Below are 27,165 nucleotides of genomic sequence, written 5' to 3'. Positions count from 1 at the left end.
CCAGTCTCCAGAGAGAGGCAATAGCCCGCTTCTGCACCGGTATGAGCTCTTTCAGTCAGAGGCAAGGGGCAACGTCCTAGCCCAAGCAAGTCAGCTTCCTCATGCAGACATTCAAGCCTGTTCTGGTCAACCCATGTCTGCACAAAGATGCCACCCTACCACAATCATCACAGCCAGCTGTTCATCCCAGAAACTCTGGCGTGTGCACGGAAGTAGAAGATCAGTTGCAGCACTGACCTTGTCTTCCAGATCAGTCCTGTATGGTCGTCTTCATGTCTTCTGTGTCCAAGATGCTCACATATTTTTGTAATTGCTGAGTTTCTCTGCATCTGTTTATGAGATGCAGCAGCCATGCAATCAGAATAGAGCTCTCCAAAGGGACACAAAGATGACTGTAAACATTCAAAACTGGGACATATTTTGAACTGCCAAAGCTGCATGACATGGCAAACCAAAATAGTTTCTGGCTTGGGGGTTGCTAATGAGAAACAATCTGTCCCACAGAGATTAATTTCCAGCAGGAGTCCATTTCTTGTGGTGTACGGAGCTCAAGTCAGTACCCACAAATTCTGGCACTACACACAAACACCACTGAGCATTGTGTGGGTGTAGATACCACGGGCTTAGTACCATGTTAGACATGTAGGACAAAAGGGCGTGCCATAGGCCAAATGACAAAATGGTGCAGGAATACAATAAAGAAAAACTTACTGTGTTGTTTTAGAGGTAGAAAGATTCATGGTAGTAGATGACCTCACTGCTGTCTTGGAACTCACTGAATTCTCAGCTGAGGAATAAGACCTGTCTTCAGATAGCTAGGAATGGTAAAACCCGATGAATTAATTAGACCAAGCTTATTTTCTGCTATAAACAGGTCTGCTAGAAGTCCAGAGTCACCGAGGCGTATATATATATATATATATATATATATGCGGTAGTTGGCTGAGCTTCCTCCAGCTGTGTACTAAGCCAGTGCCCTTAATCAAAATGCTAAAATGTTGCTTTCTAAATAAACAAAATCCAAAAAATTCCCAAAGCTGGTTTGCCCACAGAACCCTGATATCTGAAAGCTGAGACAGCCTGCAGAGAAGAGATGTTTTTTCAAACACAGCCAGCACGAGCTTAACAGTTCACACCATGTCAGAGATCCATCGATTCCACTGAAACTGAGAGGGGAACTTTCTTGAAAATCAGGCAGTGGAATAATTAACTGCTTTAAGACAGCACTGGGTTTTTGTATTTGAGCTGCAAACATACATTAGCCAGTAAAACTACTTTTCTTTTTACCTGAACATATGCTTCTTTCTTAGTCACTGGAGATACTACAGGATTTTCAGGACAGGCCAGGGCTTGTGGGGGTTGTAAAATGGCAGGTCTAATGACATTCCGCAATTGACTTTGTGACAAGGATCCTTGCAAAATACAAAGACAAAATATTTAAACAGAGACTTTTTCTTCCCATCTAATTCATACCTATGTGTCTTGCCTCCTTCAACTGAAAGCTTCAAAGCATATTTAAATAGCATTTATTGTTTACTTGCTACACATTCTGAAATTTTGTAATCCATTCTAAAATGCACAACTCTGTAGTGACACCAACCCCATGATCCTACCAGAATTAAAAGATAATGTGTTAAATAAAAAAAAAAAGTTGTTTAGATGTATAAAATATATTTGTATTTATGTATTTAAATACGTGTTTATATTTATACTTATATTTACTGCTTTGTGTTAGATCTGTCTTCTGCTATTTCAAATTTAATCCTGCACCTGCAGACGCCAAGACGGTTCTTCACTACCCTCTCCAGGAGCAGAGTTATTCAGTTAGGAATGTGGAATTTCACTATTCAAGGTTATATTCAGTCCACTCAGGAATTGAGTAGTCAGAGCAGCGGCTCAGAACAGAGCTCACAGGATATTTACACTGTCAAACAAATAACTTATGTCACAAAGATTCTTAGCCTATCACTCAGCATAGAGAAGAGTTGTCATTTTTATGTCTTCTTGGTCTGTTAAGAATGCCTTTGTGGAAGTACAGTGAATAAATATTGCATTGACAGTTACCTTCTTTTGTACTTCTGATCAAGTCAGGGTTTCTTTGAAGAAGAGCTGAGGTCATGAATATGTTATTCTTCTTTACTACAGAACAAGGAATTTAAACTTTAATAGTGAGTAGTAACAAATTTGAATTATTAATTCACATCTCTGTAACCCCTTCCTATTTTGGTAGTACATGAGCAATATTCAAACCTATTAATCTAAACAAGATCTCTGAGATAACTGTTACTGTCTCCATTTTACAGGTGGGTAGACTTAGGCACAGAAAGCACCATGGCTTTTCTGGCTATGTCAGAGACAGAAATCTTTGGATACTAATGGATGTTTTAAATTCATAAAATCCTTCGACAGCTTTGAAAACCAGGTGCTGCTGGTTTGCAAAAGCTATTGAAATGGCAATGCTATCTGGTTCAGTCTTAGGCATTTTTAAGATAAGTAAATGACGCCCAAGAACATGGGAATAAATAAATGTGCCCTGCCCTGTTCTGCTAAAAAGGCTTTCATAACTTACTATAATGATGGTGGTGCACGACTGATGCTTTCACCATTTTAATCAAGATAGCAAACACCAGCCAGAAAGTGATGGCAACCATGTACCACATCCTGTAAAATGACACAAGATAAGCACAACTTTTTCATTGCAAAAAGGGCACGGTGTGCTGCTAAAACAATCTTGTGTCCTCTTAAGATTGTTTAGAAATCCTTTATGCCAATGCCTGCCAAGGACCTGTAAAACATTTGGGAAACACATAAAACATTTCTTCTATTGAACTGCCAGTCCTCCTCCTAAAACATTCCTTTCTTCTGTCCAAATACCAGACTAGTCCAATGCACCCCAGCTCTGTCCTGCAGAAAAAGCATTTCTGTACACCTTTTTATTTTAGCTAATACCTGCTTTTCTACATAAATGTTTATTGGTTTTGTTTGGGGTTTTTTCAGTTACCTGGCTGGGAGGGAGGGAAAGTAGGAAGGATGGTAAAGGAAGATGATCTCCCTCTTTTCTGAGCGACAGTTGTATCTGAAAGGATAAAAGACTCAAATTATCATTTGCTCAGAGGAAAAAAAGAAGATTAATTTTAAGGTTAGCCAATTTGATGTCATGCCTTCATTGGCAGTAGAATAAATTATTACCTGCTAACTACCAGCTTTCTGAAGTACACTGTTAGGTTATGCCTGTGCTGCTGAATCAGAGAGGTCTCTGAGGCCAAGCAGCACAGCCTGGCTTAGGCACGCTACTTACAGCTAGTCCACTCTGTAACAGCTCTGTCTTGGAGACTGCTAGTTTGGGAGGTTCAAAACAGAAGCAGAGAGTTAGCTATCAATTAAGCAGTGTGGACAATCAAGAGGTCAATCACTCAAGCTTCCTCCTATACCCCACTTTGTTTTTTGGTATAGGCATACTCTAACATTTCTACCATATCTATGATTTTTTGTGTATGATCTCAGTATAATTTTCAGAGTAAACCAAACTTAGGTTCTCTTAAAGCCTCATAGCTACATTCAGGTATGTCACAGGACTACATAAAACAAAATACAGTGTACACATATGAATGCCTGAATTCAGAAATAACTTTCTGGTCCCATCTGTATGTTAAATAAACGCTGTAAAAACCAGATCAGCCCTTCTGCAGAGGCGCCTCAGTGACTTGTGTGCATTTCCCATGGAAGCACTACATAGTCCTTAAAGAGCCTTCCAGGTGAGCTGTTGGCTGAATGAAAGGAGGGGCCCTTCTGGAAACTGCTTTACATTTTCAGGGATTGCCCAAGGAACACTGATCTCTTCCACAAACCGGGGAATCTCATTCCTTTCCAGCCCTCCTCCTCCCTTGACTGTGTGAGCAATTCAAGGAAACAATATGAAATGTACAAGTTTTTCACTACTTTATGTTGTATTATGTTAGTACGGAAAATGAATATATTTTTACTTAAAAAGGGATTTATTGGAAATTACCAGCAAGTTTATATCAATGTTTAAGTTTTCATGACTTGCAGCATTTCTACAGTCCAGAAGCTTTTCTTAGACAGTAAAATTCCTTCTCTTCTTTACCAGATGAGAATACAGAACTATAGTAATTAAAACATGACTGTAGCTAAACATCATACCTGTGTTAGACTGAGAGTCAGACTTCCGCAAAGTAAAAGATGATGATCTTGCACGCTTTCTGGAACAACTAATGAAATCTAGAGAAAAGTACATATAACGTTCTGCAGGGACAGACTGGCAGGAGATTTCAGCACAATGTTATGATACGAAATTAAAACCTGAACACAATAAATTCTAGGAATGACTTACATGAACAGCTTTAAGGCAGTACCTAAGAGCACGAGGGCTTTGGAATCTCAGTCAACACCTGGCACAAAGGCCTAGGGAGTCTTCTTTATTTCCACTAGGTTCAGGGAACTTAAATCAAGGACTTAGAATCAGTTCATAGCCCACAGGCTCAGAAGACATTAAGCATATTAACTTACATGATAATGTAGCCTAAACAAATAGAAAAGGGCAAATAGGAACCCATACAGCTGATGAACATACTTGGCCACTTTTCAGGGCTTCTGGATTTTGACTTTCTGGTAAACATGAGAGGTAAGATGGAAGAATTCTTGAGGTAAGACAGGGACATATATATTAGGACATGGCAGGTGACTCTACAACCCACATAGCCTTAGTCTACTAACAGCAATTTGTCCCTGCTCAAGCGATCTGTCCCTGCTCATACAAAGTAAGGGTCCGAACACTATATTCACAGGCAACAGTCAGACCTAAGAATAACCCAGGGCATTATTATACTGTTTCAATGAGGTGGTTATTACCATTGTCAGCTTTGCAAACCAGGTCTTCTGCAGGCCGCTGGAAAAAAAAATACAAGCATGGGAAGGTCAAGGAGAACAGAACAGCCATTTTCTAGACCAGGACACAAAGTATATCAATCCAGCACACATGCATTGAAAGCAGTCTTGTTTCTAGTTTCTACTCTTCCCTGTTCTGAGACCATTTATTACAAGTCTTAACCTGGGCTAAAATCTTTTATTACTGCTAGGATTGCTGTCTACAGAATTCTCATTTCTCAGCATTTTTTCTCAATTAGGGGGGAAAAAAAAAAAAAAAAAAAGCTTTTTACCTTCAAAGGACGGTCCTTCTTTTCAAAAACAAATGTTGGCTGGGCAAGCACTGATCTCTCTGGAAAAGGGAAGAGTAATAACATGTCATAACAGTTCTGTAATAGCACTTCTCAACCAGTTCGCAAAGTGCTGTACAGTAACAAACAGGACTTTATCCTTTTGTAACAAAGGAAGAAAATATAGAGCTGCAATGATGTACAGCACGGTCCAGAAATAAAAATAAAGATGAGTCCTCAAATTCCAGTGTGAGTTTTGCCTCACTACATGCCACAGGATTTGGCCTCATACTATTTCGCACTTCTTTTAGTTAAAAAGAACAAAAAAGTACTTTTAGCCTTTACAAACAACATCTGCCATCCCTTAAGCACAAGGGTAAACTGCAGCTTTTGCTCTCAGAAAACTGCAAGGACATGACATGCAAAATGATCCCAAAAGGAAAGCAAGGAAAGGTGTTACATTGGCCTCTCAGCTACATGCACACGCTTGCCATTCTTTAGGCTTCATGTAAGTGAATGCCTAGTGTCAGTTTTAATGTGTGAGTATGACATATAAACATCAAGTTCTATAGAGCAAATTCCGCTCTCGGGCGTACCTCTGCATTTCTTAGGTATGACTGAAAACAACTTTGGATCCATGTCTTGGGGTTTTTTTCTATGAAACATATTTCAGCATACAGTTGCCTCACATCAAATTTTATGTTGATTTAGGGTTCACTGCTTCTACATCTTACATGACTTCTTTGGGCTACTTACTTTGAAAGAATGAGACCTTCACAGCCTCTGCAACTCGAATGGGCTAACTTCGGTTGTCAGTGTGAAAGCAGAAGTTGTTTTCAGCAATACCACCAATTAATGACACATTTATTATGCCAATAAATGGCACAATTAATGAGCAAAGCAGCAGACACAAATAGATTTTTTTAGACCACCACATACAGGATTCACCTCATGCTAGCTTGAGCTGTCTGTAACGTGTAGTCAATAGAAACAATCAGCTTCTGAGCACGAGCATCTTTTAGCTGTGTACGTTGAGAGATGAACGAATGAAGAAGAATGAAATGCATGTATTTCTCTCTATGGGTGATAAGGACAGGCTAGGGTGACTACTGAGCTATATATGACTGGCCTTTGGCCAGAGAAATCCCACACTTGATATCTTGTTAACTGACGGCTGACAGAATATTTATCATGTACACACCATCTTTTTCCTCTGTTTTATAGTAGAATATTTACCTGTTCGACAAAAACGTCGGTGGGAAAATACACGGAGTGACGTTTTTATCTTGGCTGCCACATCCATCTGTGACCAAACCACTCCAGCATTGGTATCAATCGCTTAAAGGTTTAATAAAGCAAGTATCAACCTGTCATGGAGGTTTTAAAATTACTGTATAAATATATATATTCAACAATCAAGAAAAAAGGAAACATTTTTAAAATAAATGTGTGTATGTAACCTGGGGCAAGAAGCATGAAACTGTTACTCAAATCCAGTGATATACAGACACAGCAGTAAAAACTAATACAGTTTTGCTGTTGTTGAGGTTCATTTTGCATTTATTTGGGCATTATGTGTGCACAAATGACTGATTTTAGCAAACCTGGCATGCTTTGCAATGCAGATCTGCTTTGTCCTTAATAGAGAAAGCAGAAAAAAGTTCATATTGTTCAACTCCAAAAAAGGTAACTCTCTGTGACTGAAAGTTGAAGAAAATTTCCATAATCTGGTTGCAGCTGGGGGACCATAGCATCGCATGAGATGGGGTAATTCCATTTCTACTCACTAGAGGGGAGTGGCACACATAAACTATAGTATTTCACCGAAACGTGTTTTATTCAGTATAACAGCCTTTTTTCCGGTCTCCTTAAAAACAAAACAAAACAAAACAAACAAACAAAAAAGTCTTGTATTCTATTGAATAAAGGAAAAATACAAAAAAGTATGACTACAGAACCCTCCATATTCTCCACAGTACCTACCTCTCAAAGCTCAGAAGCTAGCACTATTTCTAAAAGTAGATTTACTGCTCCAAAGCATGGAGTTAGCAAAGAGTGAATTGCTGTGAAAAGGGAACTGCCCTTCTACCACAGAGTGAACTTTTGCTGGAGCTAAAAGGCTGCAGGGAGTTTGAAGGAATTAGGAAAGCTCACTACAATTTAAACAACAACAGAATTCCTGTAATAGTTTCAAAAAACCCAGAAGCTCCTCTAGAAAAACTGGTAACTGGTTGATCACCAACAGCAACATGTGAAGCTAGGGTATAATGGTAGCTCTTACAGAGAAATATTCCTATTTTGATATTGCGCTAGATACAAAAGACGTACCACATCGACCGCTTTTGAGCGCAAGGGGAAACTTTCCTTCCGTCTGCAGACGTAGTCAGAGGCTGCTGACGCTGCCACGGTTATTTATCGTTTTTGCGGTTCTGTATTGCTTCTACCCAGACGAAGAAAACCTTTTTTGTAATTCCTGAGCAGCATTCCCTGTAGCTCATCCGTAAGACCTTCACTCCTCAATCGGGCCACCCACAGGACGACCTTCCCAGGCGTGTTCGCGTTAACTATGCATGTGTCCTATAACTATGGATGGATCCTATGCCTCGACTCCCCCCTACGTTCTAAACCTCCCAGGCACGCAGGCCCGAGACACCTGCAGCCGGCGGCCACCGAGGCGGCGAGGCGGGATTACCCGCGGCCCTCGGACGAGGCCGGCCACCAAGGAGCGGCCACCGCCGTGCCAGCGCGCTGGTTTTAACCCCGGGAGGCAACTCCGCCGTCCTCGCCTTCCTTTTCCCGCTCCGAGGCCGCCGCCGCCGACAGGCCGCACGGCCGCCTGCGGGCAGCAGGAGAGGCGCCTCCGCACCCCCCTCCCGCGGCGGCGGCGGCGGCGGCGGCCCCGGCGACCCCGGCGGCCCCGGCGAGGGGGAACGGGGCGGCATGGAGCCGCCCGCCTCTCCTCCTCCTCCTCCTCCTCCTCCTCCTCACCCTCACCGGCGGGACACGGGCGGGCACAGGCTGGCTAGCGCCCGGTTGAGACTGGGCCGCTCCAGTCCCCAGCAGCTCGGTACTTGTGGGTGAGAGGGGCTGTTGGAAAAACGACCAGAAAAACCTGCCAAGTGGGCTGGCCGCCCCTGGCTGCAGAGGCTGGACTCGCCCGCCAGCCTCAGCCAAGAGTCCGGGCACAGGAGCCGTCTGTCAGCCATCACCAGGACCCGTCTGTCTGTCTGTCCGCCCGTCAGTAACCACCACGGGTGGGGCTCTCTGTCCCTCACGAGCGTTCCCCTGACGCCGCTGAACTCGAAGGGTCCTGGCCTCACATTTGGAGACACATCAGAAGCGCCGGGTTCCCTTGTTTGAGACCTCGCCTGCACGGCCTCCCTGCCTCCGGCCTCGCGCCCCGGGCAGAAGCACCACCAAACGTGCTCCGACCTCCGCGCCGTGCCGCGAACGGCACCCGCCGCTCAGGCCTGCTGCCTGCGCCGCTTGGCTCGGATCGGACCGGATCGGATCGGATCGGCTTGGCTCGGATCGGATCAGATCGGCTCGGCTCGCCTCGGCTCGGATCAGCTCAGCACGGCTCGGCCCGCGTGGGCTCTGCCGCCCTGCTCGGCGCTCTGCCTCGCGCGGTACGTGCAAGGCAACCGGCAAGTGATGGTATGCCCCGACGGAGACTGCATTTACCGAGTTCCATTTGAAAGAAAATTGCAGAGGTGCATTTGGGGAAAAGTGATCGCTGGCTGCCGCCCAAGCCCGGGAAGCACTGGTCAGAATGACATGCAAGAAAGGCTGTAAAATTGCTTTCACCAACTTTGCTCGCGTCCCAAAAGCCAGCATTGTCCATGAGGTGTGGGGGTCCTTCAGCCTTTGCTGCGACACACCACCCTTCACTTTTACTGCTATTGCTTCTCCTAAAGCTGTAGAAACTTCACAAAACGTATATGTTAAAGAATAAGCGGGACGCTGATGGTTTTGAAAATTTTAGAGTTCTTGTTGTTATTGCTCCGTCTTGCCCAGAGGACGATCCTGTGAGGGCTAAGGGCCCAGTGGAGAAAAGATGAGCCCAAATCTCTCTCCAATCTTCAGGCAGTCGTATGCCTGAAGCTATATGTCAAGAGTGGCTGACAGTGCAAAGCAAAACAAACTCAAACCTTTAAGAGGATAAGACAGGAATTTGTGACCTCAATAAAAGTTTTTTGCTTCTGACTTTTAAACAGTTAATTTTGACATTTTCAGAGTCAAAAGAAAATCAATTCTGTTGCATCTTCACCACCACCAAACTTGCCAGAAGTCAGAAAGCATCTTAACTCATATTCATGGCAAATACTTTCACATTTTCCTATCGAAAAATAGGGCTAGGAACCCACAACTATAAAACATAACAGTAGAAGGTTTCACATCACTCGGGATGGCTGACTCCAATGAGAGGCTGTGAGGGCCCATCAAACCTAAAAATCAAACCGATTTTCATACGCATTAAAGTGCCAAAATGCAGGCATCGGTGTTTGACGGCAATTACGGTTCTTACACATCAATCCTATTTTCCTCTTCCAGTCTTAGCAACGTATACTATTACAGAAAGGAAGTACAGAAACTCATTTTCTCATTCAAATTTGCGTTCTGTTCAAATCAATTTCATTGATTAGTGATCCCTTTGAGCTCATTACAAAACTGAGTAACTATTTAAGCAATTGGGCTTTCTGTGGTGTCAGAGGTATGCAACTTCACCTGGATTTTCAAATTCTTGCTCAGTGACTGGACAATACCTTCTTCAGGGACTAGCCAGTCAGCGTTGAAGCAAGCTGTAACTACTTTTCCAGTAAATTAACCTAGTACCTTACCAAATGTAAGGTTATACACTTTACATGGTGTTCTGCTTTTCTACTTTGTATTAAAGTTTTTAACTAGGGTCCACTGAAAGTCATACGAAAACCTGTAATTTAAATATTTCACCACAGAGCTGGCAGTAGGCATTTTTTATTCTATTTGTCAATTGAGTGCCACTGACGAGTTAGGGGGCAGGATTCTCATGTCTCTGTTGTTTCTTTCAACAGTTTCATCCAGAGAATTTCCATAAAGGCCTAATGCCAATCCAATGGATTTTGCCTGAGCTTCTACTTTTCCCACAACTTTATATATTATTTGTATAGCTCTTTACTACCAATCCTGCAATCAGGTATTTCAGATTGGCTTACCTACAAAACTGAATCCTTCACACTAAACCTGAAAAAAACCCCACCTGGTAGTTCATAACTGCCAACAAAGATCTAACACTGATAACAAAAGCTGACTTGTAAAAAATGACGTTTTTGTCATAATTCCTTAAATTAAAGTAACAACTTGAACCTCTTTGGGTTTTGTAGCAATCCCATTTGCACCTCATAGGAAAACTTTTAATTCTGAAACAGAAACTACAATTTTCTACTTTTACACGGTAAAAAAAATTAAAAAAAAAAAAAAAAAGGAAAGAAAGAAAATACCTTCTTAATCAAAGATCATTTTCTCAAATAGAATAAGATGCTGGAAAATTATATCATCTCCAAGCAATGTCACTGACTTACAAAACCTTTAACTGCATCTAGCTTTCCCTCACAACATCCTAGTAAGTGTTACACAACACAAAAACTACTACATGAAATTTTATAATCAGATTATAATTTTATCCTGTCAAAAGATAAGGCTACGACATAGTATTAGCAAGTTTCTGCACTCTAATACCCTATAGCATGAATTTTACTAGCTTTGTATATTACTGCAATAATTTGCAAAAATAAAAGCAGAACACTACTGCATTTTTATGTTACTGCTTAGATTGATGGTTGCCAAGTCACAGAACTCACACCAAATAAAGTTAAGAAATAACAACAAATTCTTGCACATAACATTGCCGTTTTGTTTGTTTTGCATTCAACAGGAACACGTAATTGCGGAAGATGTTAAGAAGAAAAGTAGGTTTACTGTGACTTTAGTTCCGACATCCCCAGAGGTAGTTTCACAATACTAAAATACTAAGGAAAAAAAACCAAGGGAGAGTGTTGCCTCTGCTATTTATGAATATATATGCTGTTTACAGCTATTACTTGAAAAAAACACTAAGACAAAATATTGTGCCTCGTATTTTGTGGCAAGTGAAGAAGGCAACAATGGACTAGCATGTAAGTGGAAGACATGGATCCAGAAATTTGTATCGTCATGTTAAAAAAAAAAAAAAAGGAATTATTTTGACTATGCTAGCTGATGATCTGTCCCTTAACATGTTGTCTCAAGGAGCATCAGAGATAAACTATGTACTAATATGACCAATTTCTGTTCAATATGCTGCAAAACCACAGAAAACTACTTATACGCAAGATAAACTGCAATAACAGGCAGAAGAGAAATACACACAGCGAAAATACGCAGTAGGATAAATTAACAGAATACTTTGCTATCCAAGCTCAGGCTCACGGTTAAATATTGTGTCTGGGTTTTGATACAAAAAAGACATCTGTCAGTATTTCCAGAGATGCCCCATTTTCATCTAAAAAGAGGTGAAAAAATAGTAAAAACCTTCTGGCTAAGAACAGGATTTGCCAAACCTGCAGTAGAACCGCGGTTTCTGTTTCCTAAATACTGAACATCGCAACATAAAACAGAGTCAGTTCACAGCCAAGCGAGAGTGCGGCAAGGCTGCCAGCCAACTTCTCGGGTCCCTCAGTGACCTCGCTACGTAAGCCAGGCTTTCCTCTGCCAAAACTTAAATAATGAAGGTGACATAAGGCAAAATGGGGATGTCCTAGAGCCGTACTTTAGGCACCCAACTTAATAAAATTGGCCAACTTTAAGAGATACAGAAAAAGCTTTTTAAAAATTTTGAATTGCTGACCCCGAGTAACAGGTCTGTTTGTGGAAGCGCTGAGCAGTTGAGAACTCAGGTGGAATTCACATGCATGACTGGCTGCTCAGCACCTTTGGAAATTCAGGTCACTTATTTAAGGCTCTAAATATGGACCTGGAAAGCTACTTTCAGGTTCTCGTTTATTACCCTTCACACTTTTGATTTCTGCTTATGAAGCATATTCAGTACTTTCTAGGACAACTCCATTAAAAATTAGTATCAGTTCTAATGCCAAGATGGCAGGATTTTCCAAGCAAATTTACCGTTCGGGGTTTTGGGGTTTTTTGCGAAGACACTGTGAAATAAGCTTGATTAATTAATATGCATCTAAATCCAGTATACGTACATGGTAGGTTTTGTAAATCAATAACCACTAAAAACAAAATGGGAAAATAAACAGAGTCATAAATCAAATTAAATTCTAATCTGGTCAAATTTTCAATGCTAATCAGAAGAGTTCTCCATACGCAGAGACGCATGTTGCTATACAGGCCACAAATTTTTAAGTTCAGTATCTTAGTCATATTTCCAGGCTTGTAAGCTAATTGAATTTTTTTCTTTTAGAATACTCTTCTATTGAAGAGTGTCATTGGATCAATAAATTTGCAACAAGTTCTCATGAATCCTGATTTTCCAAAAATGTTCAATAGAAATTGTTCTGAATAATTGGTCCAAAACCACGCGGAACTGTTTTATGAGAAGAAATAGTTTCAGCATTATTAAAATAAAGTCCTTCAAACATATTGAGATGAAATTTTGGACAAAGCCTTTCATTTTCTGAAAAACAACATTCTTGAGAATTTTCTTTCTAGAGAACTCAAACCTACACAACAGACATTTGGCCACCTGGCTGTGATTGCTACAGAAGTGACTGTACTTCAGTGGCCCATGAAGAGACTACTGAACACAGCACTGCATGCAGCTCAAACACTGTATTAAATACAAAGAGTACGTTGCTTATCTTGGGTTCGGATGGCATCTTGTAAATACTGTTTGGGGAACTGATAAATAACTTCACATATCCCTGTTTGGATCAACAGAGGGTGCATCATCAAAGACGTTTCATCGTACTCGGAAAGAGGAAAGGAAAAGTTCACCCAACTGACTATTGCAAAATAAAACTCCTGGAAGGATTTCTCCTAGGACAGCTTAACTGTACTGCTAAGGCTCCCGTCTTGCACGTTCTTTGTCATGCAAATAGTTCATAACCCACATAAATAATTTCACTGTCCTTAGTGAGACCAGTTATGGGAGCAAGGATTCTTCACCCAGGCACAGCTGTGCAGAATCAGCCTTAACTTTTTACGGCCCGTTCAGCCTCTCTTCAGCCACTCTTCGCAATGCTACAGATTCTAACTACAGTTTTCTTATCAGTGTGGAAAGGGTTCTTTTACCCCCAGATTCCATTTACTACTCCTAGCTTCCACTGCGGGTTTACAGCATGCCATATGAGATTGGAAAATGAACACACTTCTCTTTAGCCATGGAAACTCAGCTGACAGCCTGCAAAAGTGTTTATAAATACAGCATATATCACACCCATTTATCTCCGTAAAGCACAGTCCTCATCTTTGTACGGGCAAGACATAAATAGGCATTACAACGAAAAAACCCCTGCCCCAGCCAACACTTTAACACAATTCCTGAGAGAAATGAAACCTACTTGGCTTTATTTCAAACGCTGGAGTGAAGAAAGTATTTTTGGGAGTCTCATCACTATAATGTAATTCTAGCAGTGATGCAATGACAGAAGTAACCGTGTCACTAGATCAGCAGGGCTGTGCCAAAGTATGGAACCAAAACTTGTTTCCCAAGCACTGAAACTTCCAACAAGCCAGCACTCAGCATTTTTAATATATCAGAAAAGCCTGTAAAATACTCAATGGAACGGCAGTAAAATTCATAGGCATATAAAGCTTTACCATTTTCAGGGCATTGTACCAATATTAAATTTCATAAATCCCTACAAAGTAGCATGGAAGTAACACTCGGGGATTTTGTGCAGAGGTTGAACTACACAGGTAATCAAGCCGTGATCCAACAACGCTCACACCCCCTTAAATTTTAGGCCTGTAAGTTGGACTAGGTGTGCTCAACACTAAGCACAAGCTGAAAGGCTGGTTGACTCATAAATTAGCCCAAGCGCTCTAAACTGCATCAGTCCTAGCATCAGGTTTAGACCTTGAAAGCGCATGCCTCCTTTTGCTGTTTTGGGTTCATTCGTCAGCCTGCGTGGTAAAAAAAACGGTTGGTGGCATCACCTGCAAAATATCCTTGCTATTAGCCCTTGTTTCTTTGTGCATCCTCTTAGGAAATGTTACCATCACAAGCTCACATAAATCATTCTCAATTCTTGGCCCTCCTCACTACCGAGGTGAGAAAGGATTCTGCTGGCCGCCTCTGTAGTCAGGCTCCTCGCGGGGGAGCCAGGCTGGGCCCCTTTCGCTCTCCCTGCCCAGGTGTGCCGGGCAGGGAGGAACAGCCAGGGAAGCGAGCGCTCTTCCCACCCGCTGCCAGGGCCGGCCTTTTGGAAAGCTGCGGAAAGCTGAAACAACAGGGGGGGTCAAAGATGGAGAGACCACTCTGGGGTGCTCTGCAAGTAAAACCCCAAGCGTACACTACCTGGCCGTGTCTTTCCTTCAACTAAAACACAAATCGGAGATGCCTGGCAGATTACCACTAAAAACCTGCAGCAAAGAACCTACAGCCAGCCGAGCTCTTGCTCTGCATCACCCACAACGCTGTTACCCAACGGGCACGTTCTCTGTGTTCATCCCGTTCTCCAGAAACCTCCTTGCAGGGGGAACAGAGGAGACGCTCCAAAAACGTTACCCAGCAAAACCTACCTGTGCGGCATTCCTCCTTGGGATTGAACCTTCCGCTGCGGGAGCCGGACCTGCGGGCCGTCTGTTCTTGCGGGCGAGCAGCTTGGTGCGGAGCCCAGCGGTCACTGGGCCGGTCTGGCCTTTCGGGGAGGCCCGGCTGGGCTTTCGCATCGTGCCGGGATCTGACGGAACCGCCGCAGCCTGCACAGGAGCGCCGTGTACCTGCATGTAGAACATTCCCTTTGCAAGCAGGAATTGGCTGGTTTCTCATTATGAGGTTCTCGGAAGTACTACTTTTTTTTTATATATATATATATATATATGTATATATGTATGCAGTTACGTAGGTATGTATGATGCAGCTGAGTCTGGAGCTTTGGATTTGGTCTCATTAGCTGCTGCCTAGGCCACCCCCCCCTCACGACTAGTCAGGCGAGGCCCCGCGACGAGCAGCCCTCGCAGCCGCCACCGGAGGGGAACGGCCGGGGCCGCGGGGGGACACTGCCCGCCGGGCAGCGCGAAGCCGGAGCCGGAGGCGGAGCCGGAGGCTGCAGCGGCGGCGGCGGAGCCGGCGGGGGAGTGAGGGCCCGCCGCTGCTGCCCTGACAGCTCGGGGCAAGCTCTTGGCGGGGGCCGGGCGTTGGGAGGGGATATGTAAAGCCCGGCCGATTAACATAAGAGGGCGGGCGGGGAAGCGGCCGTGCGCCGTCTTTACCGGCGACGGCTGAGAGAAGGCGGCGGGCGGGAGTTCAGCCGCGGGCGGCCCCCTCCGCGGAGAGGGGCGTGAGGAGCTTCCCGCCGAGCGGGGGCGGGCTGGCGGCCGAGGGGGTGGTTTGTGGGTGCCCGCTGGCGGCGGGGCAAGGGTGGGCCGGGCCGGGCCGGGCTGCCGGCGGGCGCGGCCGTGGCGACGGAGGGGAAGCGCGGCCGGGGCTGGCTCGGTTCCCGTCGCGGTGAACCACCCCCCCCAGGGTTGCTGCAGCCGCTGTCCCGCGGCTCCGCAGACCGCCGGGGTCGCGAACGCCCGGCCGCGATCCCAGCAGCCGCCCGGCGGCACGGAGAGGAGGGACGCTGCAGGGCTTTCACCAGGCTGTGAGGGCTGGACGGCGGGCGGGCGTCCGCCGCCGCCTCCAGCCCGGGAAGGGTCGGCGGACGGTCGGTCGGCAGCTGCCTCCGGTGGCCCGTCGCGGCGTGGGCCGCAGCAGCTGGGGCCGGCAGCCCGCGGGCTCGGAGGACGGCGGCCCCGCGGGCAGCTTTGGCGGGCGGCGCCGGAGCCGGGGGCGGCGGGAGCGGCTGCCCGAGGACGCCTCCGGGCCGCCGCCGCCGCCGCCGCGACCTGAGCCGCTGTGCGGCCGGTGGAGACACAGCGCGTCGTAAAAATGCCCCCCGCGAAGCCGAACCCCTTAAAAAGGGCGGTGGTGCTGCGCTCCTCGGTGGTTTCACCGCGGAGGACCTCTGTTGTCCCCTCCAGTAGAACCGCGGCTTTTGCTTAGCAGCAGCCTCCTTCGGTAACTGCGCTTGGTAGTTGATTTTTGAGGCGTTTTGTTTCCAAAAGGAAGGCGAAACATCAAGCGACAGAGCCCAGCGCTGTGGTTATTGCCATGCTGACATGAACCCCGCGCAGTGTCAGCAAAAAAAGGTGCTACGGTCCCCTCCTTCCAGATGCTCTGTGCAGCAAGTTTATAAAGCCTAGCCTGTGTCTCCCGTTGTTCGCTTAAATGATAACGGGCCCAAATTCTTCAGTTCAAGTGGGAGCAATTTCAGGCCATTAAGTTGCAGGCCTGGTGTTAAACTGCCTCTAATCCGAATAGTTCAAGACAAAAAGGAAGGAATTGGCTAAAAGTTCGTCGGAACCATGCATCCAGTCTAATGCAGTTTCTCTGTACCGCCAGTACCAGATGCTTCACAGAAAAAAAATGCAAGAAGCCCGAGAGCGGGCAGATGTTGAGTAATTTTCCCTCAGTAGAGCCCCAGTGTGTGTTGGCATAAATCCTGAAGTGTGCTGTCTTACCCCTACTGCAGTAGAATCATAGAAACTCTTGGGCTGGAGAAGACCTTTAAGATCACCAAGTCCAACCGTTAACCTAACACTGCCAAGCCCACCACTAAACCATGTCCCTCAGTGCCACATCTACACGTCTTTTGAATACCTCCAGGGCTGGTGACTCCACCACTTCCCTGGGCAGCCTGGTCCAATGCTTGATAACCCTTTTGGTGAAGAAATTGTTCCTAATATCCAATCTAAACCTCCCCTGGCGCAACTTGAGGCCATTTCCTCTTGTCCTATCACTAGTTACTTGACAGAAGAGACCAGCACCCACCTCACTACAACGTCCTTACAGGCAGTTGTAGAGAGCGATCAGGTCTCCCCTCAGCCTCCTCTTCTCCAGGCTAAACAGCCCCAGCTCCCTCAGCCGCTCCTCACAAGACTTGTGCTCCAGGCCCCTCACCAGCTTGGTTGCCCTTCTCTGGACACGCTCCAGCACCTCCATGTCTTTCCCGTAGTGAGGGGCCCAAAACTGAACCCAGGACTCGAGGTGCGGCCTCACCAGTGCCCAGTACAGGGGGACGATCACCTCCTTGCTCCTGCTGGCCACACTGTTTCTGATACAGGCCAGGATGCTGTTGGCCCTCTTGGCCACCTGGGCACGCTGCTGGCTCATATTCAGCCGGCTGTCGACCAGCACCCCCAGGTCTTTTTCTGCCGGGCAGCTTTCCAGCCACTCTTCCCCAAGCCTGTAGTGCTGCACAGGGTTGCCGTGACCCAAGTGCAGGACCCGGCACTTGGCCTTGTTGAACTTCATACAGTTGGCCTCGGCCCATCGATGCAGCCTGTCCAGATCCCTCTGTAGACCCTTCCTACCCTTGAGCAGATCGACCCTGCCTCCCAACTTGGTGTCATCTGCAAACTTGCTGAGGGTGCACTCGATCCCCTCGTCCAAATCATTGATAAAGATATTAAACAGAATGGGGCCCAACACCAAGCCCTGAGGAACACCACTTGTGACCCACCGCCAACTGGATTTCACCCCATTCACCAAAGCCCTCTGGGCTCGTCCATCTGGCCAGTTTTTCACCCGGCGAAGAGTGCACCCATCCAGGCTATGAGACGCCAGCTTCTCAAGGAGTTTGCCGTGAGAGACAGTGTCAGAGGCCTTGCTGAAGTCAAGGAAGATAACATCCACAGCCTTTCCCTCATCCACTAGGTGGGTCACCCAGTCATAGAAGGAGATCAGGTTGGTCAAGCAGGACCTGCCTTTCGTAAACCCATGCTGGCTGGGCCTGATCCCCTACTTGTCCTGGACTTGCCACATGAGTGCTCTCAAGACAAACTGTTCCATAATCTTCCCCAGTACCACGGTCGGGTTGACAGGCCTGTAGTTCCCCGGATCCTCCCTCTGACCCTTCTTGTAAATGGGCGTCACACTGGCACAGGAGAGACAGGCCTGTACTGTGTGATGGTCAGTGTGTCCCATTGTGATAGCAGAAGCTTGGAGCTGGTGAGTTTTTGACCCCTGAGCATTGCCCGTGCGTCCAGGGATGCTGCAGTAGTAGAGGAGTTCCTGGTCCCTCCTGCCCAGCTCAGCATTGCCTGAAGACACCCAGGCTTGCCACCTTGTTAATGTTCTTTGCCAGCCTGGTCTCTTCTGTCCCAAGACCCTGTCCCTAGTGCCAGCTGCCGGCTCTGTAGCCGTGGGACCCTGGCAGGCTTTGCCCCTCCTGGGACAGTTGGTGCTGGAAGAGTTACCCCTTTTTTCCTGTGCTTAGCTCTGACAGCTGCTCCTGTGCTTTGACTCTTTGTACTGCTTGTTTCCTGCCTTTGGTTTTGTCCTGTGACCATCCCAGCTCCCATCCACCGGGAATGGCAGGTCCAGAGCTGCGGCCTTACTGCCCGGAGCATGCGGTGGTAATGTTTTGGGAAGCTCTCAGCCTGTACTTGTGGGTTGGTTTGTCAGCTGTGTGTTCCTGAGAGTGTTTTAGCTGGCTTTTGCCTGCCATCCCCAAGGGAAGAGCTGCTTACTAGCTGGGCTTCCCCAGCTGGGCTTTCCCAACATTTCCGACATGTCTCCACTCAGTGATGCTCCCAGGCAGGAGGAACCCCGACAGCAATGCGGAAGCTCAGGATGGCAGCAAGGGATGCCTTGCCGCTCCTGCATGCTGCTCCTGCTCGGTCCCAGCCCCAGGCGAAGGCGGCAGGCTGTGCTGCTGACACACCTGACCTTCCTCTTACCCCAGCAAAGCACGTGAGCCTGTATCAACCTGTTGAGCAGATGGGTGGCGAGACACCCGTCGGAGCCTTAAACACTGCTTTCCATCTGTGCATTATCATCGAATGATCATCGAATGGTTTAGGTTGGAAGGGAGCTTAAAGATCATCTAGTTCCAACCCCCCTGCCATGGGCAGGGACACCTTCTGCTAGACTGAGCTGCTCAAAGCCCCATCCAGCCTGGCCTTGAACACTGCCAGGGAGGGGACATCCACAGCTTCTCTGAGCACACAGCCCCACAAACCGGTGTGGGGTTTGCTAGCCCAGTGTTTGTGATCTGAATGTTGTACTGCCTGGCCCCAGAATTCCTCTGCTCCTGCTGCTGCTCCCCAGCTTGGCAGTGGACTGTGAGACCGATTGTTCGTGGTACTCTTGCTCCTGCTGCATCCCATGTGGTCTTCCCAGCAGCGGGAGAAATGACACTCTGACGGCTAACCATGGAGCACCAGCCCTATACGCAGTGTTGTCTGTCTCTGCCAGGACTCCAGCCTACCGGTAGGAGTGTTCATCTGGGAGGTGGAGAATGGGAAGGATGAAGATGTGGATGTCTCCATCATGTTCAGCCTGCAGAATGGCACAGGAACGAAGGAGGACGGGAGCGGAGGGCACTGGAATGAGCCCTTCGCCTATGAGAAGGACGGCGAGCGGGTTGCTGGAGTCCTGCTGCACCACTGCACACGCGTGAACCCCTTCACCCTCGCCATCTCCGCCAGAGAGAAGGTAAAGGGCTGGCACTGGTGGTGTGGCTCTTGCTGGTGGGCTTGCACAGCCCTGCTGAATGTGGGGGAGCTGCTGCCAGGCAGCTAGTGAAGGATGGGTGTACAATGGGCTGGGGTCAGCACCGGTCCTCAGCGCTTGCCTGACTGCTGGAGCAGGAGTGGGGACATGAATTCCCTGAGGGCATCCTCTCTGGGGGTGGGTGCCAGGAGAGGAGCTATGGGTAAAGCTTGCAGGACAGCGGGTGAGTAGGTTTAGAGTTAGCATTGCTGGGCAGCATGTGGGGAGTGAGTGTGGGCTTCCAGAGTTGTTGGGGGCAGGGGGCCTGCATCTGCCCCTCAAAACTACCAGCCCCTGATGAGGCTCTTCCCTTCCCCAGGCAGGCACGGGAGTCACCCACCTCACGGCATTCAATCCCACCGGATCGGGTAGAGAGGTGTGGCAGGACCTCCTGCAGGACGGCAGGCTGGATTCCCCCGCTCGTGAGTCCCTCCGTCCTCCATGGGATGGGCAGAGGGGAGCAGGAGGAATGGGTTGCCACGCTGGTTGTGGAGCACAAGGCACCCACGCAAGAGTGGATTTCCCTGCCTCTGGCCACCTCGGTGCCTTCGCAAAAAGCCCTTCGTGGCGCTGCGGCTCGTTCCCAGCTTTAGGCTGTATCCAAATTTCTCTTTGCTAGTCACGCTGTCATTGTTATGGTTCTCCAAAAGCTGTTCACACCAGTATGGGGCTGTTCTCAGCTATGTTAGTTATACATGCCACTATCTTTTTAGTCTGTGTAGGGTTGCACACTGAGTTGAGATTTCTGCTGAGTAGTCAGGGTGATAGCCAGCCACGTTCCCCAGGTTCCCATTGCCAGATCTGTGAGCTGGGCGCTGTCAGATTCATTCTAGTGGGTGTTTAGCAGTCCTTGGGTTTGGTGCTGCCATCACTTGCTGTCCTCTTGTTACTCTATCAGTTCCCTGCAGGTCAGTGGTGTTCCCTTGATACTTCTACATCATCCTCAGTTGTCTGCTCACTACCTTGGCAGAAGCCTTGAAGTAGCATGGTGTCTCCCAGCCCTTGCTGCTAATCTCTTATGGCGATAAAAAGTGACCATTTGCATTATGTCTCTGCCAGCTTTTGAACAAGGATGATCCTGACAAACTAGTGATGCTGGCACTGGGCCTTTGCAAGATTTCTTGAAGCTTAAATTATGTAAATAAAGCGTTTACATAAATATTTCCGGAAAACCAAGTTTCCTGCCTAGATGCACTCAGAGCTCACCGGGCTATTGGGATGTGGTTTTCCTTCATGAATACCAGCCATTATCATAGTTGGGATCTGTGCTTCTGTTCAAATTGTTGCTTTAATGAGTTTACGTGGAAAACATGTCAGAACCAGCATATAATTATCCAGCTGCCTCCGGGCTTTTCTTAAATATGGGCATAGTTCAAGCACCCTGCAAAAAGCTGGAGATGATGACTGTCACTAGAACTTCACAGTGTCTCTGAGTGCAACGCAGTTAGTCATGGGATGCCCTGTCCCTTCCACTCATGTCTGGTGGCTTTTCCTGCCTGATTTCTTCATCTGCTTTGATGACTTACTTTTTTAACCCCTCGCCCACAGCAGGTATTTTTTCCTGCTTGCAAAAAGCAGTTACTCATGTGCGGTAATGTCATCCCTTAAAACTCTGGGCATGTACCCTCCAGGTTGCAAGGAGGCTGGGGCATGCCCAAATAGTCTTGTCTGTCTTGGAGTGCATGGGAGCATCAGTTACCACCACCCCCACCTCCCCCCCCGTAGGGCTTCCTTGGTCACTTGTGAGTATTTTTTTTCTCCCAGCAGGTAAAAGCAGCCTGACAGAGAAGGGGGAGGTGACGGCAGCAGCGGTGCCTGCCCGGCGGCACAGGACGCTGGAGCTGGCCCTGGCTTGGGACATGCCCCGTGTTTACTTTGGCTCCAAGGAGAAGCTGCACCTTAGGTGGGTGGCTTGTCTCCAGTGGGCCTTGGCTCATGTCCCCGCAGCCCCCTTTTCCCTGCCTCCAGGCTTCAGTACCGCCTGGGGAGCCTTGTGCCACCCGCTCCCTGCAGCCGTGGCCCTGCCAGCTCATGGAGGGGACCCTCTCGCCAGCCCCTGCTCCTCAACACCTCTGCACTAGCAGTTGCATTATTAATCTGGTGTTCACTATAATCCAGCCCCTCTCCCACAGCCGAGTGGGCTTCCCAGGCTGAGCCCACGGCATACTCACCAAACCCCTGCTCGGCAGGCGGTACACTCGTTTTTTTGGTAGCGGAGGTGATGCTGCTCCTGCCCTGTCGCATCATGCCCTGACACACTATGAGGAGTGGGAGAGGAAGATTGAAGCGTGGCAGAAGCCCATCCTGGAGAACAGGTAGGGTAGGGGTGGGAGCACCTTCCCAGTGGCCTCCTGGGGCTGGTCAGAGCAGGAGCATCACCGCCTGGGCCACCGTGGTTGAGTTTCCCTCTTGCCCACAGCCAGCTGCCTTCCTGGTACAAGTCGGCCCTCTTCAATGAGCTGTACTTTGTGACGGATGGGGGGACCATCTGGGTGGAGCTGCCCCCGGACTGCCATGCCGAGGACCTGCAGGGGCCAGCGGGGGCTGGCCTCTCCCACCTCCTCCCTGTCCTGGGGGAGTATGGAAGGTTTGCTTATTTAGAAGGTAACTTGCAGGGACGTGATGGATGGTCCCAACTCAACCCCTTCCCATTGCTGTCACCAGGTGGTTTTAACCTGCCACGGGGATGTTCTTCACACCCTGATGGCTAGGGAGCAGCGCTGTTCCCAGGAAAACCCCTTGCAGGACCAAGCCCTGTAGGACATGTCACGAGACCTGTTTCAGACTCCTGGGTGCTATACATAGAGAATAAAAACCACTTCTAACGGGAGCCCTTGCCTGTGCCAGCAAAGAGCCTACCCTCCTGGGCTGTGTGGGAGGGAGGACCTGCCCCTACTTTGCCTTCCCCCTCACTGTCTCCCCGGTCCTTGCAGGCCAGGAGTACCGGATGTACAACACCTACGATGTCCACTTCTATGCCTCCTTTGCTCTCGTCACGCTGTGGCCCAAGCTGCAGATTAGCCTGCAGTATGACATTGGTGAGTGACCCAGGAGACCCTGGCTTGATGCCTGCTGCTGTCTTCGCCTAGAGAAGAGACGGAGGATCTGGGACAGCACCTGCCATAGAAATCTGTGCCATGGAGCCAGCATCCCCCTCCAGCTCCTCTGCTGGGCCCAGGACTTGCAAACCCCCCACATCGCCGCCTCTCAGCATCTCTCTGGCCAGCACTGGGATGCCTTCTTGCCACACTTGGGGTGCACGGCTGGCTCTGCCTGCCCTGGGAAGTCCCTGGTCTTACCATCTCTCCCTGTGCTCCTTGCAGAGGAGAAGCATGGAGCTGTTTGCAGACCCTGATGCTTTGGGTGGGCTTGGAGGCTGCTCGGCCTGGCCAGTGGTGGAGCACAGCCCTTTGCTGGGCTGTGGGAGGGCTGAGCCCACTGGGGTTCCCTCCCAGCCCTGGGTGCTGCCACCACCTTGCTTAAGGGGGTGGCGACAGTTGCATGTCCCCTGCTGAGGGGAGACTGGGAGCAGCCCCCTTTGCAGAGGGCTGTGATCTTGCAGCCGGAGCCCCAACGGGCAGCCTGGTGTGCTGGTGGCCCTGCCTGCGCTTGGAGCTTGCTGCTGCAGTGCCTGCTGCCTTTCTAATGCCTTTTGCTCTGTGTCCTCTCCAGCTGTCACAGTGGTGAACGAGGACGTCCAGCCCCGGCAGTACTTGATGTGTGGTCAGACAGCCCAGGTGAAGCTGAAGAATGTGGTGCCGCGTGACATTGGGGACCCAGGTGAGGTGATCTGGCCGGGCATGCTGGCAGGCAGAGGGGGTGAAGGTCTGCTCACATAACTTTCTCAGGGTAGTTAACTCCCGAGCTGTGGGAAAGAGGTATGATGCATGGAATACACTGTTTATTTTCTGGGAACGAAAAGCTTGGATGATTTGGGGTGGTGATGAGGACCACACTGCATGAAGCTTGCACAAGGGAGACAGAGGGAAGCTGAGCAGCAGCAGGAAGGCTGCTTTCACTAGAGGTGGCACAGGATGCAACATGTTATTTTAGTGCAGTTTAATCGCAGCACCCTTGGGACCTTGCTCCTGGGTAGGAGAGAGGACGTTCGTTGCTTGCTGCCCTGCTGCATCCGCTCTTTCCTTGCTTAGGTGATGAGCCGTGGCAGCGTGTCAATGCCTACCTGATGCATGACACAGCCGACTGGAAGGACCTCAACCTGAAGTTTGTGCTGCAGGTGTACCGGGACTACTACCTGACACGTGACTCCCTATACTTGCGGGACATGTGGCCAGTCTGCCAGGTACTGGGAGGAGATCAGACCATGGCACATCCCCCTTCCCCACTTGGGAGCCATGCGACATCCCAAGAGGATGGACTCTCCTGAGCAGAGTGTGAGGGGCTGCCAGCATACGGGGGCTGCGTGACCATCTCCTGCCTCTCTCGCAGGCTGTGATGGAGTCGGAGCTGAAGTTTGATATGGATAATGATGGGCTCATCGAAAATGGTGGCTTTGCTGACCAGACGTATGATGCGTGGGTGGTCAATGGAGCCAGGTGAGCAAGAGAGGCCGGTGGGGCCTGGAGATGGGTCTTGTGGGGTGGGAAGGTAACTCAGAGCCTGGACTGTGGTCCCCATCTGTTGTGGGAGCTCTGTGCAACCCATGGGGTGTCCCACGTTGCTGATGCTTCTCTCCTTTGGCTCCGACAGTGCCTACTGCGGTGGGCTGTGGCTGGCAGCTGTCTGCGTGATGTGCAAGATGGCAGAGGTTGTCCCGACCCAATATCGGGGAGGGTTGTTAAATGATCCCGAGAGCGAGATTACGACACAAATGAGGTCAAATGCTGTACAACCTTACAACTTTTATTCCCTACAACAACCAATAACTGCAATAGAACAGAGTGAGGAAGAAGGGAAAGAGACAGACCTAAGCAAGAGAACGGAAGAGAGGTAGCAAGACTAGTTACCACCACCACAAAGCCAGCAACGTCCTGCTGAGTCGGTTCCGACGCTGGTGTTGGAGGGTTGGGTTCTTCAGCTGCCAGTCAGGTGTCTGTCCTTCTAATCCAGATGTTACAGTCCTTCAGGCGTCTTCCAAGTCCAGGTTTTTTCACGCGCGCGAGAGGGGAGTACGCAGTTCGTTTTTATTGTTCCAGTCCCCACGATTTCTCAGAAAAGTCCACCCATTTCTTCAGAACTCATTATCCTGTGTGCCGCCCCCTGTTCCTCCATGGACGCATGCCCAGGTGCTCATGGTGGTTTTCTCACCTTGCTTGTGGGCAGGCACAGCTCGGCAGGCGCGGATGTGGTGGCTTCTTCAGGGACACCTTGTGCGTACTCCCCTACAGCAACAGGATGTCGAGGCAGCAGCGATGTCGAGTCAGCAAACCAACACAGTCTCTTACATCCACCCCGTGGCTTGACATTGCTGTCCTCGTGGTGGCGTAGAAAGTAAAGGGAGAGAGAGAGAAAGAGGGAAAAGGTGCATGCTACAACGATATAACCAAGTTAACAAATTTCCATAATAAAACAAAGACAAAAACCAAAGGTCAACATAAAATTATTTGGCTTTTTAAGGCTTATTCTATGTTATTACAATACTTCTACATTAGGCAACAATATGAATGACCAACGATATCATAACAATTATCTTATAACATTTCTAAATAGGTTAAACAACAACATCCAATAACCAACAACATCTACTTAACATCAACTTTTATTCTAAACTTAACTAACTCTACAATATTAAAACACATTTCAAGGTTACAGAGAGTCAATAAAAAAAAAACTACGGCCGTTCACACGAACAGCTACAAGGACAAAAGAGAAGTATTAAGAGAACTATTAAGATAACCACCATTAAAGCAAAGGCTATATAATAAATTGGAATCAACACAAACACATATTCGTACTTCGTCATCTTGCCGGCGCTACGCCACAAAATGGTCCCAGCCCTAACAGCCCACGCAGTCTGTCGGTGTTGGAGTCCGCATGCGCCTAAAGTGCATTGGGCCTAAAAGCTTCTCTCCCAAATTAAACAAAAGTACGTAAACAACAATCCTATATAATAATAATAATTAACCACTATTCTACTTAAACACATATTAAGATAACAACAACAACAACAACAACATTATCTACTTAAACGTGTCCCTGGCCGGGCCTAGGAAGGTGTTCCTGGTCTTTCGGAACGGGGAGGGGGAGAAGGTGGTTGTCCACATGAGCAAGTACAATTACAAGATGGTTGACGCGGACCCTTACAAAACCAACACATGCATACCACAAGGAGAAATGTAGCAAAGGCCAACAAAACAACTGCCACAAAATTCCAAAACCACCGGGGACACTTACAAAACCAAGACATACATATAGCAACAGCTAACAAACCAAGTGTCACAAAGTTAACTACAAGAAAAGTATACATTTTGGTTAACTACAGAGCCAAAAAATGGTGGTCTGACCAACCTGAGTGCGAGGGGGTGTTTATGCAGTTCCGCGCCCCAGCCCAGAGTGCATGTGCCTAAATGTATTGGTTTTGTCTGGCAAGGTTTTGGTCGCGGGGGGGGTTACAGGGGTGGCTTCTGTAAGAAGCTGCTGGAAGCTTCCCCTGTGTTCGAGAGAGCGAGCCCATACCAGCTGGCTCTAAGACGGACCCGCCGCTGGCCAAGGCCGAGCCAATGAGTGATAGTGGTAACGCCTCTGTGATAACATTTTTAAGAAGGAAAAAAAGTTGGGACGGAGAGAAACAGCCGCCGGAGTGAGGAGTGAGAACATGTAAGAGAAACAAGCCTGCGGACACCAAGGTCAGTGAAGAAGGAGGGGGAGGAGATGCTCCAGGCGCCAGAGCGAAGATTCCCCTGCAGCCCGTGGTGAAGACCCTGGTGAGGCAGGCTGACCCCCTGCAGTCCAGGGAGGTCCACGGTGGAGCAGATCTCCACCTGCAGCCCGTGGAGGACCCCACGCCGGAGCAGGTGGGTTCCCGAAGGAGGCTGTGACCCCGTGGGAACCCCGCGCTGGAGCAGGTTCCTGGCAGGACCTGCGGATCTGTGGAGAGAGGAGCCCACGGAGCAGGTTTTCTGGCAGGACTTGTGAGCCCGTGGGGGACCCGCGCTGGAGCAGTGTGCTCCTGAAGGACTGCACACCGTGGAATGGACCCATGCTGGAGCAGTTCGTGAAGAACTGCAGCCCGTGGGAATGGCCCACGTTGGAGGAGTTCGTGGAGGACTGTCTCCCGTGGGTGGGACC

At 48.4% G+C, this 27,165-nt stretch overlaps 4 protein-coding genes across 6 annotated transcripts in view; 1 reads left to right on the top strand and 3 right to left on the bottom strand.

Moving 5' to 3' along the window:
• LOC126036555 (ran-binding protein 3-like) overlaps positions 1–15,287 on the bottom strand; it is a 33,297-nt gene extending 18,010 nt beyond the window's left edge. The window contains exons 1-8 of the mRNA XM_049796493.1: positions 14,898–15,287; positions 5,178–5,236; positions 4,870–4,906; positions 4,162–4,239; positions 3,002–3,076; positions 2,065–2,139; positions 1,288–1,412; positions 712–815 (exon numbers count right to left, since the gene is read on the bottom strand). Coding sequence (XP_049652450.1) covers positions 712–815; positions 1,288–1,412; positions 2,065–2,139; positions 3,002–3,076; positions 4,162–4,239; positions 4,870–4,906; positions 5,178–5,236; positions 14,898–15,147 — 803 coding nt within the window. The 5' untranslated portion in view covers positions 15,148–15,287. The remainder of the gene's footprint in view (positions 1–711; positions 816–1,287; positions 1,413–2,064; positions 2,140–3,001; positions 3,077–4,161; positions 4,240–4,869; positions 4,907–5,177; positions 5,237–14,897) is intronic.
• Positions 1–27,165, bottom strand: part of NADK2 (NAD kinase 2, mitochondrial) — a 367,514-nt gene that overhangs the window by 221,089 nt on the left and 119,260 nt on the right. The gene's annotated exons all lie outside the window — the stretch shown is intronic.
• Positions 1–27,165, bottom strand: part of LOC126036567 (arginine-glutamic acid dipeptide repeats protein-like) — a 178,969-nt gene that overhangs the window by 123,637 nt on the left and 28,167 nt on the right. The gene's annotated exons all lie outside the window — the stretch shown is intronic.
• Positions 18,735–25,340, top strand: LOC126036252 (non-lysosomal glucosylceramidase-like). Its single transcript, XM_049795783.1, has 12 exons — positions 18,735–18,779; positions 19,621–19,860; positions 20,237–20,339; positions 21,685–21,820; positions 22,107–22,232; positions 22,337–22,521; positions 22,851–22,955; positions 23,590–23,697; positions 24,069–24,220; positions 24,367–24,473; positions 24,628–24,685; positions 25,266–25,340. Exons 1-12 carry the CDS (start codon positions 18,735–18,737, stop codon positions 25,338–25,340), a joined length of 1,440 nt encoding a protein of 479 aa, XP_049651740.1.

Source organism: Accipiter gentilis, chromosome Z (assembly GCF_929443795.1).
Source record: "Accipiter gentilis chromosome Z, bAccGen1.1, whole genome shotgun sequence".
Taxonomy (NCBI): Eukaryota; Metazoa; Chordata; class Aves; order Accipitriformes; family Accipitridae; genus Astur; species Astur gentilis.
The sequence above is the reverse complement of the archived record's forward strand: the minus strand, read 5'-3'. Positions and strand labels throughout refer to the sequence as shown.